Raw genomic sequence first — 19778 nt, 5'->3', positions numbered from 1 at the left:
AGCATGGAAAAACCTAGAAGAGGCCTATATCCAACACTGGATGGAACCAGGCTGAGAAAGAAGAAGAAGAAGAACTATTACATAAATTACAAACGTTTGCGTACACAAGCTCATAGTATATAATTCTAATATTTTATTTTTAAACAATACTTATTGCTTATTGTAAGCCATGATTCAATTCTCACGATTCTTTGAATAAATTAATCGTAGAAAAGAACGAGTCTTATTGTGATCCGACTCAATTGAACGAGTCGTATTCTAACCGGTGAATCGAATCTCACGATTCATTTTTAATACTCGTTCCAATGAACGTTTCTTTCAATCTTTGCCTACCTCTAGTTGGAATCCTTTGGTATTAAAATATTATATTAAAAAAAACACTAACTCACCACAAGACACTAAAAGACATCACTGTTAACACTGAACGCGCGTTTCGCTAACTAAAATCTCTTCAGAAAAAGTATAGCCATTAACCTAACCATAATAAAACCTGTACCTAATGGAATATGGCACGCCAAATAAATTGGAATAATACTAAAATTATAATGAAACACGCTGGACAAATATGGACCCAATTTAAATTATAATGAAACATTTAATTAATCAAGGAGTTTAATTAATTTCAATACAATTACATTACTTTTTATTTAAAAATTTAAATTATTTAAAAAATTTATCTATATTCTCTTAAAGTCGATTGTAGAAGGCACATAATGTGGTGTTCAATTTATTAACTTTAATTTGTAATAAGTTTTATAAAAGTTGTATAATTAAATAATGTATTATTAGGTATTTTTTATATAAATTCCAGCAATAATGAAATACTGTTTGCTTAATTGAAGAGTGGAAATACCAAAGGGGGTAAGTGTCAAATATTGTTCAATATTTAGTTAACGTAATAAAAACGTGATAAATATCATGCAGCATGTCCTATAGTCTATCCAACGAGAAGATCCTTGACAGTGATAGATGGGTCTGTCATTTTAATTTCAAAGTGGTTTATTTTATTTTACATAAGAAATAAGTTGGTACAACTGGAACGCATAGCAGGAAATTAATATATGTATTTAAAATTTGACTGACAAGTAACTTTAAAATATTGTGAAAAAAACTGTACAAAACTGAAAAAATGTAATCGAGTTATTTTATTTAATAAAAAACGGTATATGTTAATACAAAACAAACAAAAACAAGACACCATATACCAAAAAATATAAAATAGAACTATTTCTTACTTTCAAGCTTTATGAAACTTCCCGCATTTATGATTATATTTATCAATATAACTTATGTACAAATACAAATTTGTAATATTCCGCAGGAATAAATAAAACAACATAAATAAAACAAACTATTTTATTAATAATAACACTTACCAAATTTTATACCTCAAAGGTTGATTAATTAACTTTAATCTTAATTTTTTTAAACCAGTACCTTTTGACATTATTTTTCTGCAGTACTAAAATCCATTATTTACCTAGTGTGTGATGTCGATATTTTACAGCTACTTCAGTTTTTAGTATGTGTTTAGTATGGTCCTTCTACAATATTAGAGATGCACTTATCTACGACGAGATGGTATACGAACTTTATTGATAGTAACTTTATTGGTGTATCTGTATAAGACTTTCTGCCTGGGCAGCGAGTATTAACCATAACCTGTGCTCTGGGTTCTACAGTTAATTTTCACTCGATTTTTCTTCCACTTGACTTCAAAAGACACAAAACACACGTAATAACACGAATCAAAATGCATCATTTTCCAAAACGCAGGGTATTTGACAAAAGTTGTCACAAAATTATAACCTATAATTTGGGAAGACTTTGACAAACGTCAAAAATCTAAAGGCGAGTTCATACGCATCGGCGTCCGTTTGTCGTTCATCGTTCCGTCAAACCAATAAAATTGAAATACGATCTGTCATTGAAATAAACCAATAAAACTGGTTAAAAACAACAAGTGACGACGCATGACGAATTTATATTTAAACCCATCCATAGTTAACTTAAAAATTATTAGAAACTTTTTTTAGTAAAATAAATAGATTGGTATGGGACGTCATCTGCTTTTCTTCTGTCATCGTCTGTCGAAATCTTACCTGAGAAAAAAAAACAGAGTATAACAAATGTGACAAGTGCAAAGCTAAGGCGTCTAGTTTTATATATTTTATAAATATTTTAAAAGATATTTTAAAAAATTATTTTCAGTGCTAAATTGTTCTACTGTCATTTATCTCGAAAGAATAATTTTGGCCACTTACCCCCTTTCGTACTTCCACTCTTCAATTAGTATCCTGAATCTATCTATATTGACTATGCTCGATAGGTCGAATATACCGTGGTGTCTAAGTAAATTTGAGAGTTTGCTTTGCTACAGTTTGCATTAGCTATCAGTGCCCTGCTGAGAATTTCGTGTCCACGCACGATCAGGTAGTGCTTCCACTCTAGTTACTCGTAATTCTAGTTGCTTTGGTTTATATTTCCATGAAGTTAATTTAAACTTTAACACTAAATTTAATTTTGCTCTACTTGTTGGAAAAGCACTATTGATTTTATCGATATAACCAATTTAAATTTCAGAAGCACTCTAAAATTTGTTAATAAAAATATACGGATATAAAAAATGCCACTACAATATATAAAAAACCACCTACCTTTTAACACTTTTTTTCCTCTGTTCCTGCCACACTTACTGGTCCCGTCCGTGGACATCTACGCGAGTAAGCACCGGTATTACTTTCTTCATTTCATTTTTTTCCTCGTTACTTTTACTTCTCTTTTCTTTTCTCATTCTTTTCTTTCTCCGACATTATACCTTTAATTTAGTCATTAATGTGATTCCAGTTCTCTTTGGTTTTAAGTATAAGGCTTACCGTATTTCCCACAGTAATGCAATCACCTATTTCATCCCAAAGTGCTTTTCTTTCCTCCTTCCATTTATTGCAAAAAAAGATTGTGTGTTCTGCATCATCAACGAGATATTTGCAAAAAACACATTACGCAGATGTCTTTTTCCCTATCCGATGTAGGTACGCAGAGAAGCACCCATGTCCCGTCAAGGCCTGAGTCAGAGAATAGTTTGTTTCTCCCCATGCCCTGTCAAACCATTTATCACATTTCGGGATTAGCCTCCTGTTCCATTTAGTTTCCATTCCTGGAGCATTCCATTTGCCATTCCTAACCATTCCATTCGCCATTTATGTAATGTGTCCCTTCTAGCTTGTTTGCGTCTCATCTCATCATCAGGCGGGTTTCCAGCGAGTTTTTTCTCAAAAAGAAAATTGCTTTCAGCTGCCAGGAGCAGTGGGACCAGGCCTCCCAGAAGAATGGCCGCATCTGCAGAAATGGTACGGTACCCTGAGCACGTTCTGATTCTCGTTATTCGTTGGAGTTGGATTATTCCTCCGGAATTTTTTGATTTTCATGTCTTCGGCCCATACAGGCACCCCGTACATCACTACGGACTGCATTGTCATAGCCAGAACTTTTCTTTTAGATGCACTTGGACCTTTTAACACTGGATACGCGTTTAGCTAACCGTGTTAGCATCATTAGTAACAATTTAAGTTATAATCGTTTGCTAACATAGATAAAGATAAAGTGTTTCTGTAAAACACCAAAAGTCCCAATCCCCAACTGTAATGTTATAATAAAAGATCTTATTCTTGGCTTAACCGTATGGACCAAGAGGAGCTAACCTCTGACAACAAGTCAAAGAGATCTGTGGTTAGATAAAAGACTAGCCTCAACAATGAGACACCAAGGGCACCCTACTGTATTCTCGTCTCCCTTACTTCTTTCTACATACGGAGCTATCTGTCGTTAGATAAAAGACTGGTCTCAACCTTGAGACACCAAGGGCACCCTATTGTATTCTCGTCTCCCTTACTTCTACATACGGGGCTCTGTAGAAGTGGACTGACCAACTCTCGCGGTGAGGTTGGAGGGAAACCCTCGAACAATGCTGAAAACAGTAACAGTGCAAGGTCTAAGGTACCAACTCCAAAGGGAACTACAGGAGAGGCAGTTATTGACACTTGCGTGAGACCATCCTAGACAAGTGGCACACAATCTACCACCCCCTATAGTAAGTCTCGGGAGCCTACCTCTAGACACAGCAGGCTACACAAGCTACTGTTTTCTCTACCTGGCCTGGGTCAACCAGACGGGCAAAACGCCCTGCTGAGAGTAGTTCTCTCCATTGATTCCTTGATCTCAAATCCAAGGTGGCAATAAAGAAAGGGAGATATATTCTCTATTATGGGTTCGGGACAACACCGGTATCAGGTCCAAGGAGAGACCAAGTTAAAGAGGTGGAGAAAATAGAGACAGAGCCTCAACCTCACGGGTACCTCAGCCTATTAACAGAGGGGGAAGGAAAATTCCCTGACCCCCCCCCTTCAACAGAAAAATCCTCATATATGATGAGTTATAGACTATATGATGGGTTATAACTCAAGAAAGAGGGACACAATAGATATTTAAGGTCTTGGTGATTTATTCTACATGTTGGAAAATTTCTCCGCAAGTGTTCGTAATTCTGTCAGGCTGATTATGAATAGACTGTGTTTGTATATCTTCAGTTTTCAGATATTAGCACTCATGATTAAAAAACAATAATTTCAAACTGTTAATACAAAAACAATTGTTGCTATACAAAAAAGTATATGTTCTCCATATTAGAGCTTATAGTAATTAGTCTATATTTAGTGTGTCACGTTCGTTACGTCACTCTGTTGTGAACATACATTTAATATGGTTATATGTATATGTATATTCGACAAATTGTATAAAATATTATTTTTACCCTTATTCTACGGCTATGCCTAAAGAATTTAAGGTACGAAAAATACCATCAACATTATTATTCTTCTCAGAAAGATGGGTGATGCAAATAAACAGAACCATTACCTTAAGATGAAATTTGGAAGAAATAGTCATAAATAGTTGCATCATTTTTAGTTTTCCTTTGTAATTCGTTTACTTTCAGACGCGATGTCTGGTTTCTATTTACTTAAGAAATGGTTATGTTTGTCCTTTGCAAACCTACCTGAAAATATTATTAAGAAATAGTAGGTACGCCCGTGGATTTTCGGAGAGGGCATTCTCATAAAAGCACGGTCACAGAAGGGACCGGGGACATTCATAAAATTTTTCATAGACGTAATACTGCTAAATTTATATTTTGTATTAAAAGTTTAAAAATAAAAAGTAATAACAACTTAGTAAGAATTTAATTATAAAAAAAATAAAGAATAACATTCCCAACAAGTGGTGATACGAGTCAAATAGAGAACTACAACATTTGGTGGCAGCGACTACAAGATTGGTGACGACGGTGGTCCAATCCAGGATCACGACATTGGTGGCAGCGGTAAAAACTACCAAGGTTTCTGGAAGGTGCGCCAGACGCAGCAGAAAACCTACCAGTTTTTGAAGAAGATAGAGGCAACGGGCAGTTCTTGAAGGTGCACCAAGAAGCAGCAAGAAGCCCGACACGAGACGTAGACATTGGGGACACTGAAGGAGCGCCAGACGCAGCAGCAAGTCTCCAGGGAAGCTTTTGTTTTCACCAGATGATGACGGGGTAAGTCTTTCATTTGTTTACTGTATTGTGACGCTACTGTTTTTCTTCTGATTTTAGTTAGTTAGATTTAAGTTAAGACAATAATAATTCTGGGCTGCAAATAACAAAAAAAAAAAAAAAAAAAAATATTGCTTAAAATTCGTAAATATTTTTTTTCTCTCTTCAAACTAAAAATACATCTATAAAAATAAATAATAATTCTTAAACTAAAGTAATAAATCATTAATAAAATATAATAATGGCAGGAGGTAAAGACGCAACTGATGTTCTGAATTTAATAAATTCATTTGATGGTCAGGGTGACGCAAATTCACTCCAATTTTTCTTAAAAAATTGTGATTCAATATTAAAAATTGTCAAAGTGGATCAAAAGAATTACTAGTAGATTTAATTTTTGGTACTAAATTAAAAGGGAAGGCACAAGAGGTAACACAATATAAACAGTTTCAAAATTGGGAAGAACTAAAAGATTTCTTATTAGAGCACTTTACTGATAAAACACCACCATCGCATTTTCTAACACAAATAATGAATATAAAGCAACATTTAGGGAAACTGTAAAAGAATATGGCGATAGATTACAAATTCTCTTTAATAAATATAAAGAAACGTGTCACTTAAATTATGCAAATAACGAAGCTACTGTTTTAATAGAAAATTTAAACTCCATTTTAGTCAATACTTTTAGAAAAGGACTCAACGATGAAAAAATTCAAATGCGTATTATTGCCGAAAATACTACATATTTAGATAAAGCTTTATCATTAGCAATTGAAATGGAACTTGAGAATAATGACAGGTTTAAAAACTCGCATTTTAAAAATATAGGTTTTGTAGAGCGTGGAAATAGACAATTAAATAATCATTCTTCTAATAATTCCTGTTTATTTTGTTTTAAAAATAATCATTTAACATCACAGTGTAGACAGCTTAGGCAATACGAACAAAATAGTAACTCATATAATAGAAATGTACCTAGCAATAATCAGACACGCCCACCGCAAAATTTTAATAGCAATAATAATTTTTCAAATAGACAAGACGTAAATACAGTACAATATAATCAAGGACGTTTCACTAATCGAAACTACAACAATCAAAATTTTAATCAGAACAACGACGTGCGTAATTATAATCGTAATTATGGTAACAATTATAACAGTAATAATCCTCGTTCAAATTACAATAATAGATATTCTCAGAATCCAAGAAATTTTAATAACTCACAAGTTCCTCAACGGCAGCAAAATGTTTCGATACCTCAACAATCTCAAAATTTTTCTAATTACAATAATGAATCCAGTACTACCAATTTTAATAGTTCAAATAATAGATCACCACAACAAATTCAAACTATAAATTCTCAGTCGTTAATCAATTCAGCAGATAATTATTTTTCAGAACCGAGCACATCTCAAAATTTTTCGGGAAACGAGAGCGAAGCCTTGGTCGCGAGCAGCCGATTAAGCGCTTCTTAAAATTAGATAATAGCTGTTCTATGAATTACACACTACCTGAGCATAAAAATAAAATTAAAATTGAGCAAAACTTAATTGACATACCGCATAAATCAGTATTATTTTCCGATAGTTACCAACAATTAGAGATAATTAAAATCCCTTCTTTAGATATAAAAGATAAAGAATTACATCTTTTATTAGATACAGGGGCAGATATATCTTTATTGAAAGAATGTATCTTATTACAAAATAATCTAAAATTAAATAAAACTTGCATTATAGAATTAAAAGGTATAAGTAAAGAACCTGTATTTACTAAAGGTGTTTGTAACATCCCAATTAAATTAAACAATAACAAAGCAATAACTCATCCTTTTCACATTGTGCCAGATAGTATACCGATTAAAAGTGATGGACTATTAGGACGCGATTTTTTGCAAAAGTATAAAGCCAAAATAAATTACGAAGACGGAGTCATTAATTTTGAAGACAATTTTTTTAAAATTTTGCCGTCAGAAGCAACTACAATAATTCCCGCGAGATGTCAAATTATTGTACCTGCTCTAGCTAATTTATCTTCGTCCGAAGGCATAGTAGTTTCAAAACAATTATCCGAACATTTATATCTAGGGTCAAGCCTAACAAAAGTCCAGAACTATAAATGTTTAGTTAGCATATTAAATATTTCTAATGAAGCTCAAACTATCCATACACCTAGAGTGAATGTCGAACCTATTTCTTTTAATGAGTACGAATTTATAGAAACATATAATTATGACATTATCGATCGTTTTGCTAAAATAAGAAAAGAAATTAATCTAGACCAATTAAATGAAGAAGAAACTAATTCAGTATTAGATATTTGTAGAGATTTTAACGATATTTTTTACTTAGAAGGCGATAAACTAACAAGCACCAACACAATAAAACACACTATACCGACAGAAAGTAATAAAGGTCCTATTAACGTAAAACCTTATAGATTGCCTTTCAAACATAAAGAAATAATTAATGAACAAACTGAGCAAATGTTAAAAGACGGGGTAATTTCCGCTTCGGACAGTCCTTGGAATAGTCCTTTACTAGTTGTTCCTAAGAAAAGCGACCCATTATCACCTAAATTTAGAGTATGCGTTGATTTTCGAAAGTTAAATGAAATTACCATTGGAAACGCATATCCTCTACCTAATATAGCAGAAATTTTAGACCAGTTAGGAAAATCTCATTATTTTACTACCTTAGATCTTACTAGTGGATTTCATCAGGTAGAAATGGACGAAAAAGATAAAAATAAAACCGCTTTTAGCACTAATACAGGACATTACGTTTATAACAGAATGCCTTTCGGTTTAAAAGGAGCTCCCGCCACATTTCAAAGACTCATGAACACAGTTTTAAGCGGTCTTAATGGTATGAAATGCTTTATTTATTTAGATGATATAGTAATTTATGCAAACAACTTAAATGAACATAACGATAGATTAATTGAAGTTTTTCAAAGATTTAGACAACATAATTTAAAACTTCAACCTTCGAAGTGTCAGTTTTTACGAAAAGAATGTTTATACTTAGGTCACATTATTACAGAAAACGGCATTAAACCAGATCCATCAAAAATTCAATGTGTAACAAACTTTCCGCAACCTAAAAATCCTAAAGATATAAAATCTTTTTTAGGGCTTGTAGGATATTATAGGAAATTTATCAAAAATTTCGCTAAAATTGCTAAACCTTTAACCGAATTATTAAAAAAAGATTCTGTTTTTAATTGGGGTATAAAATGCGAAAATTCTTTCCAAATTCTTAAAGATAGTATAACTTTTCCACCTGTTCTCCAATACCCAGATTTTACCAAAGAATTTATTATAACAACAGATGCGAGTAATTTCGCAGTAGGAGCAATTTTATCGCAGGGTAAGGTTAATCATGATCGTCCAATAGCGTTTGCTAGTAGAACTCTAAATAAAGCAGAACAAAATTATTCAACTTCAGAAAAAGAGCTAACTGCAATCGTCTGGGCAGTAAAACATTTCCGTCCATATATTTTTGGCACAAGATTTAAAATTGTTACAGATCACAAACCCCTACTCTATATATTTAATATCAAAGACCCTGGTTCTCGTTTGACGCGTTTTAGAATAAAACTTGAAGAATATGACTATGAAATAATTTATAAAGCTGGAAAGATTAATACAAATGCTGATGCATTGAGTAGAATAGTTAGCACAACAAATGTCAATTCTATTATTACCAATTATGATAATTTTAAAACACATCTCGAAAGCCATATAATTATTAATTCCAAAGTCAAAGAAAAAAACACAAATCTGTTTGAAACACCACAACTTATACCTATAGTTTTATTTTTGCCAAAATTATTCAACAAAAACGACTTTAAAATTCTAGAAAAAAATAAACAAATTAATACATTTTTAGAACATTACGATAACACAAATCCTTTAGACATGCCGTCAGTTTTTCAGTATCAACAAAATAATTGTAATATATTTCTATTAACAGACAACGAAAATACATTCAGTGATATTAATTATGAAAATATTTGGTCTTGCTTACTAACTTTACGAAATATTATATCCAACGAAAAAACCGAACTATCATTTATAAAATATCATTACAACTCATTAGTCAAATGGGAAATCGTTCTTCCTATGATAAGATATATTTTTAAAGACCTCTATTCAGAAATTACAATATTTAACAACAGTCTTATCAACCCCTCAGATGCTGAAAAAGTTGTATTATTAAATGAAAATCACAATTGTCCATTAGGAGGTCATCAAGGGTCATCCCGCACATATAAAAAATTATCTCAATTATATACATGGAAAGGTATGAAAAAAGACATAAAAGAGTTTATAAAAAAATGTGAACTTTGTCAAAAAAATAAACAGTCTCGAAAAACAAAAATGCCTATGGTAATTACGACCACGGCATCAAAACCGTTCGAAAAATGTTTTTTAGATATAGTTGGACCACTACCAGAAACCGAAAATGGTCACAAATACATATTAACCTTTCAGGATGATTTAACAAAATATATAATTAATATACCTATGAGAAATCAAGAAGCTGTAACTGTAGCGCATCATTTTGTAACGAATATTATATGCATTTACGGAATACCTGACATGCTAGTCACAGATCAGGGGTCAAATTTTTTAAGTGATATTTTTAAAAGTACTTGCAAGTTTTTAAAGATAAAAAAGATCCAAACAACAAGTTATCACCCAGAGTCAAACGGAGCACTAGAACGCTCTCATAAAGTTCTAGAAGAATATTTAAGACACTTCATTAAGACATCTCAAACAGACTGGGATAATTGGATTCCCTATGCAACATTTACATATAATACTACACCTCACACTGCTACACAATTTTCTCCATTTGAACTTTTATTCGGACATATTCCTACATTACCAACATCAGTTAAACAACCACCTAAAGTCAATTATACTTATGATGATTTCATAAACAATCTTAAACAAAAAATGCAACATTCTAATCAATTAGCTAAAGAAAACTTATTAAAATGTAAAAACATATCAAAAAATAATTACGATAAAAACAGTTATACCAGAATATTCGAAATTGGTGACAAAGTGTTACTTTACGACGAATCAGTTCGACGTGGCAGAAGTAAAAAACTTTCCGCCTTATGGATTGGTCCATATACCATTATAAAAAAAATATCAGATGTAAATTATACAATTCAAAAAGGAAAAAATAAACAAACTATTCATGCAAATAGATTAAAATATTTTTATTATTAAAACTAAACATAATCAGTATATATAGATTATAAAAACTAGAATTAATAAATTTTAATTAGCTTATTATTAGTATATATATTTTGTTTTAGGGTTAATTTATTTATAATAATTACCAGTATCCTAGCAGTAGTCCACTCAGAATACAATATAACCACTTATGACTTGAACCCTGGAATACACTTTGAGCACCTGGGCGAACTAAGGTTTTTTAATAACAAATGGAAACTAGTAACTTTTGTAGAATTAGAAAATATTAGTAATAAGTTATTATCATTAAAGAATTACCGTAAGTATACTACAGATTTATGCAATAATGAGAATGCTCAATATCACTATTATATTTGTCAGTTATTTTTGAAAAGTTCTAAATACACTTTCGAAAAAATTGAAAAAGAACTAGAAGTCTTACACGAATTGATCGGTCATAGTCATTTATCAGAAAGTAGACAAAAACGAGGTTGGTTCAATATTGTAGGAAAAGCAACTAAAGTTTTATTCGGCGTTTTAGATGAAGAAGATGCTAAATACTATAATGATAAAATTTCACAAATGAATAAAGACGAAACTTCAGTCCTTCAACTTTTAAAAGAACAAACAAAAATTGTTCAATCAACAATAATTAATTTCAATAATACTATTGGAACTTTAGATTTTAACGAAAATTTATTAAAAAATAATATAAAAAAGATTAGCGATGAATTAAGCAAAGTCAAAGAAAATTTTCATTTTCTATATATAAAAACCGGCATAGAAGAACACGTCACTATTTTAAATATGATGCTAAATCAATTACAATTAGAAATCATGACGATTACGAATGCTATTTTAGTAGCAAGAAAGGGAGTTTTACACCCCTCAATATTAACGCCATTAAGGTTAATTAACGAATTAAAAGATGTGTCCGAATCTCTACCTCATGGATTAGAATTTCCTGTACCATTAGATCCGCTCAATGCAAATCTCATTCTAAATGTTATCGAGTTGCAAGTTTATTTCGAAAACAAACGATTAATATATATTATAAACATCCCTTTAATTGAAACAAATTTATTCTATATTTATAAAATATCACCCTTTCCAAAATTAATGTCAAATAACCAGTTTATATTAATTCAACCCTCATCTAAATATATAGCAATTGACGAAAGCAAACAGCAGTTTATTACACTGTCGGAAATAGAATTTAATACTTGTTTAAAAATTATAGAAAATAAATTTATTTGCAAGCAACAAAAACCAGTTTCTCTTGCTCATTTGGCAGATAATTGCGAAGTTAAATTATTGCAATTCACAAATATCATACCTGATATCTGTGACAAACGTATAATTCAGTCAGATAGAGCAATTTTTATTCAACTACAAACCAGTAACACTTGGTTATTTGCAGTTCCTCATCCAGAAACTCTTACGATATCATGTAATAATAAAAAAAATCACGTAGATGTAATACTAAAAAATTGCGGTAGTGTCACTATAGGTAAACAATGTAAAGCTTATAGCGCATCATCAATGCTAATCCCTCATGGAAATACAGTCCAGTCCAATATTTCAAGTGATTTTATTCCACCATTCGACATTAGTGATAATTGTTGCGAAAGGATAAAGGAAGAAAAAATAAACATTAGTGAAATATTTCTCAACGAACATTATAGGAAATTAACAAAGCACATCCCCGAACTTAATGTAGCGAGCCATAAGCTAGAAGATATTGAAAAGTTAGGTGATGAAATTCTAAAAAGGAAACTTGTAAACAATTATACATTTCCAGCATCTGTAATTGCCTATATCTTAGCTCTTCTTGCTATTATTTTTATTATTTATAAATTGTATACAAAATGTACTAACAAGACAGCCTGTTGCGGAATTATTCCAAACTTATGCATTAGAGTTAATCAGTCTGTGGAACCATCTTCTAGAAATAGTGATAGATATGTTGCTCATTATAATCGTAATATTAGCCAAAACTCTGAAAATGTAGGTAACTATGAAAACTCCGAAGAAGAGAATGTTAATTTACAGGCGCCCTCGCGCAGACCCATTGGGTATGTACCATCAAGGCGACCATTAAAAGAAAAATAATTTCCGCATTTGATACATTTTTAAATCTGCAATAGTTATAAAAAAAAATGTTAGTTAAGTTAGAATGTAAGTTAGTTATAATTAGTAGTTAAGACTTGTATAATACTTTTATATATGTACTTTTATTCATTTCCATCTGAGTTATACTAATTAATTATATAAACATTTGTTTTGAGATTTCATATCACTTTCACCTCATGAAATCTCTCATTAAGGGGGGAGGTGTTGTGAACATACATTTAATATGGTTATATGTATATGTATATTCGACAAATTGTATAAAATATTATTTTTACCCTTATTCTACGGCTATGCCTAAAGAATTTAAGGTACGAAAAATACCATCAACATTATTATTCTTCTCAGAAAGATGGGTGATGCAAATAAACAGAACCATTACCTTAAGATGAAATTTGGAAGAAATAGTCATAAATAGTTGCATCATTTTTAGTTTTCCTTTGTAATTCGTTTACTTTCAGACGCGATGTCTGGTTTCTATTTACTTAAGAAATGGTTATGTTTGTCCCTTTGCAAACCTACCTGAAAATATTATTAAGAAATAGTAGGTACGCCCGTGGATTTTCGGAGAGGGCATTCTCATAAAAGCACGGTCACAGAAGGGACCGGGGACATTCATAAAAATTTTTCATAGACGTAATACTGCTAAATTTATATTTTGTATTAAAAGTTTAAAAATAAAAAGTAATAACAACTTAGTAAGAATTTAATTATAAAAAAAATAAAGAATAACATTCCCAACAAGTGGTGATACGAGTCAAATAGAGAACTACAACATTTGGTGGCAGCGACTACAAGATTGGTGACGACGGTGGTCCAATCCAGGATCACGACAACTCATTGTTCCTTATTTCTCTAAAAGCCTAATGATTTATCAATGACAGTAAAATGGATGCATCAGTTCGTTGGATATTGTTACAGCCATTGGCGTGCCCAGATTTTTTTTAGTTAAGTTTAATAATTATTTTGAACATTCATAAAACTAATCAGTAATTATTCGAACACTACCTACCACAACTAGACAACACATAGTTTGCATGTACTCTCACTTATTATATTAACATGGATTATACATATTTCAATGTATAAATAAGGAATAATTTAAGAAATAATATTGTCGACACCTTTGTCATAGGTACATTTAAAATAAAGCTTGAGTATATTTATTATTTTTTATCATTTCATCAGAACGATTTCTAATATACGTGTCTGATACAAAAGTATATTGTTCGCTGAGTAGTTATATTTAAACATATAACATAATTTTTTTTTATTTTTTATTTTAATATTCTTGATTTTTTTTTAATTTTCTCATTACGATCCTCTACATATATTAAATATATTATGAATATTTTTAATATGTGAGAGCATAGAGGAATTTAATTTCGTATTTCTCTTTAGAATATCACACTAGGGGAGGGATTGACGCCCCCAAACTCCCTTTTGGGTACGCCGGTGGTTACAGGGTTATCGATCGTGTTCGCTGCGGTTTACAGAAAGGACGTGAAAATAATTTAGGCTCGCATCAACATATATATCAAAATATAAAATAAAATAATCGTTAGTCAGGGGGACCGCATCGTTATGTGTTCCGATTTATAATTGACTGCCGAGCTTTAAATCGTCAAATATTTTATTACGCTCTAATCTGGAAAATCTTGGGTTTTTGAACTAAATTTCGCAATTCAAATTGGTGAGAATTGTGAAAATGTTTTGAATTAGATTTTAAAAGTATTTGATTCGAAACAAACACTTAAAAGAGTTCAATAATTGTTCTCTTCTTGGAAACAAATAAAAATTCGTTCCAAAAAAAAATATCCTCCACGTAATATAAGAAATATAACATAAATAGACAAAGCTTATTGTGTTAAACAAAGGCACATAGATTTGTATATTATCTATACGACAGTGATTAAAATGGTCATTGACGGAAACAGTACTTCAAATGGAAAATTTCACTTCTCCAAACTCCCGGTAGATGACATACCAAGAATGCAGAACATCTCAATGTAGTATTGAGCGAGCCATAAAAGGAACTGCAAGAGAGAAACGGTTGCTCAGCAGTAAAAAGATCATACATTAACGTAGTATACTGATACTTCCAAAACCAAAGCAGGAAGAGGGATCTCAGTATTTGGGTCTAAAACTAACTATAGAGACTATCGGAAACAAGAAATCGCGCCATCTTATCCGATAGTCAAGCACACTTAGTCACCTCAAGGCAAAGAAAATAAGGTTCTCCTACTTTGGAGTCAGCCTATCAAGGGATCGGATAGAAAGTAATGAAAAAGAACTATGAAACTTCATCGTCAATGGCGGAAAAATCCTCCGATTTAAGGTTGATTCTCACTATACCTTCCGTTTCCATTTCATATCCATTTCATATCTGTTCCTTATTTTTATTGTATTGACGCTATACGTAAGTCACAGTTTTGACGTAAGCTAAAACTAACTATCACAGTTTTGACGTAAGAAATGTCAAAAGTTGATATCGTCCGACCGCGACCAAATTTGGTGGGTAGGCTATGTGAGCGACGGTGCATACGGTCCCACTTTGCAAAGTTTGATACGTTTCGTTTACATCTTCATCATGGTGAGACTAAAGCGGCCCATACATTATCAAACAAATTGCGCAACACAGGCTGTTGCGCAACGAGTTGCCAATGTATGGTACTGTTTGATGCGTTGCGCAATTGTTTGATAAGTTTCAAAAATTAACTGTTTGCGCAACGCGTTGTGTAGGGTACAGTACGTCTGTCCGTTCTGTAGCTACGGGGTATCCGTGAGAGGGGAAACGATATTCTCTCGATGTTTTTCGTAAAAAATTAGACGACACGTCTCATCAATAAAAATTCGACAAATTTGCAAGTAGCCCATAAAATGAGTTGGCGGAGCGATTTGCGGTGACGTACTCGTCAAGTCGATGTATAAAATACATTGCTGTTTATTTAAATGTTTTTTTGTTCGCATTCCTTTCATAGACACAGATCAAACCAAACCGTTCTTTTATCATGACACAGATCCAGTAGACGTACTTTATGTGTGTGTTGCGCTTCGTTGTGCAATATTTTAGTTCTTTCATCCAAATTCTTTGTTTTTTCTTTCGTTTTTTGGTATCATCGACATCATCTAGGATATGTACGATAACAATTGATGCAATGGCAATTGAGGACACGATTGTTTCTCGAACAATGCACAACATTTAATAAAAAGTTTGATCAAAATTTTACCAAGTGCGTAAGTGATGCGGTTGTGCAACACAACGTTGTGCATCGCTTTGTTGCGCAATTTGTTTGATATGGACCGCTTAACGATTTGATATTGAAGAAAAATGTGGGTCAATTTAGGCATAATTGGGGACGGGATGACGCACTCGACGTTTCGAACCGTTAGCTCTAAATGGACGAAATCGTCAGGATTTTTCTTAATTATGGGCCGATTGGAACGAAAGTCAGCACGTGGATCCCCGAATAGAGTTCTCAGAGAGACAGATGGACAGACAGACAGACGAAAGTAAAAGTAAGTTTCACTTCAAATATGGGCACATAGTGTACACAGAATTTTTTTTCTTTATTTTTTTCTTTAGATTTTCCAGAGTAGAGCAAAATACCCAGGAATTTTTGTATTTCAATGTGTAGTAAAATAAAAAATAATCCGATAGCAAATAGGAATTGAAAGGGGGATAATATGACGTGATTAGCGTTATAAATTTTGATGAAATGACATCGTCCTGTTGTGCTTCGCCAACAAATCGTTTTATCTAATTAACAAACACGCGCAAGCGACAAATTCCCATTAAATCGCTGATTAAGCGGGCACTTAATCAACTCACACCATACGAATGGTAAAATGTGCGTAATCGGCATTTAGTTTCTCTGGCTCGCCCTGTAGATGGATCGGGTTGTTAAACTAAGGTTTTGTCGCGCACAGCGTCGATGGTGTTTAATTTGTTCCATTTTGTAAATTATTATTTCATTGGTTAAATAGATCAAATTTAAAAAATACTAAATTAACTAAATAACTACGTAATCAAAATAGTGATACTGAGAAGATTGTTGATCTTGTAAGTCATTTGTGGCTAAATAACTTTTAAGGTACATTCAGGCTGAGAGCGTCGAGCGTCGCGTCGCGTTTGCGTCGCGTCCGCCCCATTGAACTCGAACCCCGACGCTCAGCGAACGCTAGCGCAACGCCAAACGCAACGCGCGCTGTCTACCTTAACGGTCTAATTTAAGTTAAATGAATTGATTCCATTTCGACACGCGGACGCGACACAAACGCGACGCGACGCTCGACGCTCTCAGCCTGAATGTACCTTTAGTAAGAACTATAGGGATTTCTATTATGCCTTTCCTGAGTTATAACTCATCATACAGTCTCAGGGCTTGGACAAAAGCCAGTATCTGAGACTGTTTTCCAGAGGTTAATTCTCTATCACCGATATCAGTCGCACCATAATTTATGGCACTAACGGTTGTCGTCTCGTCGCACTCAGTAATTAAGTGTTTCTCCATTTTCCCCATAGAATCTCCATTCGCCGTTGTTTCTTAACTTCAGTCTACTGAGGTGTTTATTGAGGAGACAGAGTCCTGTTAAAGAAACTATGACAATCCAAATGAGATGAACCGCCTATTTAAAAATAGACATATTTATTTAAATTCAAGACATTTATTTTAACAGTAACACTCTGTATACATAAACAAAATTATTGATTTTTAAAATATTATTCACAAACTAGGGAGAGGGAAATCAGGCGACGAACAGAGGTGATAGTTGTTAGATAACAGCTTCTAGCCTACCATTCGAGACGCATTGATATTATTTTGGTTCTTGAGTTTTGTGACAAAGAATGTTATTAAAGGTAAAGTAAAAGTTTTCTCATTATTTAACTAATGTTAACTAAATCATATTATTTTGTTTTCTTGTTGTAATTCTGTTCTAAAGCTTTTCCTTCTTCATTTGATCTGACAAAGACAATATATAACATGTGTATGCATTTAATGGAATCTATTTATGCTGTAAATAATTTCAGCTTAAAAGTAATCTAAATAAAATCGTTTACTGTTCCTTTGTGCCGATGTTTGTGGTTTGTGAGAATAAGAGCCTTGTTGAGTGTACTAACAATTTTCGACCATGCATGGGCGAATATCTTAGCTCGCAAAAAGGCAAACAAAAACAATAAATAAAATAATTCATAGAATAACTTACAATTTATTAAATTATAAGATATTGGCACCAAACATTCAACTTTAGCGTCGATTCCGCAACAAGGGACTTCGTACCTACGGGTGGGGGCCCGTTAAACTAACAAAAAACTCTTCAGTTTTGAACGATATAAATGTGGCATGTTTTGAATGTATTAAACTATAAACCTAGGTATGAGGACAGTTTCTATATCATTATTTCTCTTTTATTAAAGTTCACGACAGCATAGTTAGATTCTCTGGAATAGTGCTCATGGTTTTCTCTGCCGTGCTCTTTTACATGTGAATTGCAGCAGAGTACGGCACTCCTTTCATTTCATTTAATAAAATAAGTAGGGCTATTTACAAATTTAGCGTTTTATTTACATAACATATTCTTCTCAAATTTCCCAAAATATTGCTTTGTCGAGGCGTATCCGAGGTAATCATAATAAAAAAACATTTAACACAACGTAGGTTCCTTTCTTTCATTTAAATTGTTTTTTAGTTCGTTTAATCTAATAATTACTAAAACTAGCAGTTCCAAAAATATATTTAAAAATAAAAGATAAAAATCCAAAATATTTTTATTATATATTAACATGGATTTGAACGATAACAGGTAAGAACACTAAATTGATTTCTTTTTCAAATGTTTAATAAAAATTAAAAAAACATAAAATTATAAAGCTAGAATAGTAGACGGTTTTATATTAACTCTAATTTTTTTGAAGTTTATAAAAAGTATTCATAAAAAATATATATACATCAAATCCTTCAATTTAATAGTGAGTCAAAACAATGGTTTGATGAAGAATATAAAATGGAGCTAGAAGTTTACTAAAGAACTTACTTACAAACCAAGATTACAGATGTTGGAAAAAGAAACACAACAAACTAGAATAGAATACGCGAAAAAAAGAAGAAGAACTAAAAACATATTCCAAGATAAAAAGAGGAAGTTTTATGAGGAAAACTTAATGAAAATAGAAGAGCATTATAAAACATGGCAAATTAAAAATTTATATTTGGGACTGAGGAATGAAAGAAAGGGATACCAAGGTAGGACACTATATATTAAAGAAAAAGAAGCAACGGCCCAGCTATACGTCGAAACACCGGTTCCCATTAGAACACTGAAGTTAAGCGACGTAAGGCGAAACTACTGGATGGACGGGTGACCGGTTCGAAACTCTGTATCGTGCTGTTGTCCAATAAAGGCAAAAGTGTAAAATCTATTGATACACACTGCTCAATCACGCCGGTTCGAGGCCGGATGAGATCGGATATCTCATGAGTAAGAGTTGATTTAGACACTGGCCAAGTCGGTAGGCCATTGACCATGATATGGCCAAAGACCGCGGTTCGGATTCCGCGTAAACAAAGTAGGCCCCGTCCAGATTAGCCCTGGCAGCAAAAAGGAGACGTTAACTGAAATCTTTACTTTACTTTTTCAATTTAACAGCTGTTAGTAAGAAGTTTCATTTCAAATATGCGTACATAGTGCACACACTATTTTTTTTTCTGTATAATCCATTTATTCATTTCCAAATTCATTTAAATAGATCATATTAGGACTATTTATAACTAATACACATTTAGTATGTATATATGCTAATGCAATATTAATAATATGTAATATGTTTCAATTAGAGGT

The 19778-nt window shown here is 32.4% G+C and overlaps 1 protein-coding gene across 1 annotated transcript; it reads left to right on the top strand.

Moving 5' to 3' along the window:
• Positions 1 to 5291: 5291 nt before the first annotated feature.
• Positions 5292 to 13143, top strand: LOC115881485. The gene is made up of 2 exons (XM_030898981.1): positions 5292 to 5590; positions 10931 to 13143. Exons 1-2 carry the CDS (start codon positions 5580 to 5582, stop codon positions 12918 to 12920), a joined length of 2001 nt encoding a protein of 666 aa, XP_030754841.1. The 5' UTR covers positions 5292 to 5579; the 3' UTR covers positions 12921 to 13143.
• Positions 13144 to 19778: the final 6635 nt, after the last annotated feature.

This window comes from Sitophilus oryzae, unplaced genomic scaffold (assembly GCF_002938485.1).
Source record: "Sitophilus oryzae breed Bouriz unplaced genomic scaffold, Soryzae_2.0 scaffold_172_pilon_pilon, whole genome shotgun sequence".
NCBI lineage: Eukaryota > Metazoa > Arthropoda > Insecta > Coleoptera > Curculionidae > Sitophilus > Sitophilus oryzae.
The sequence above is the reverse complement of the archived record's forward strand: the minus strand, read 5'-3'. Positions and strand labels throughout refer to the sequence as shown.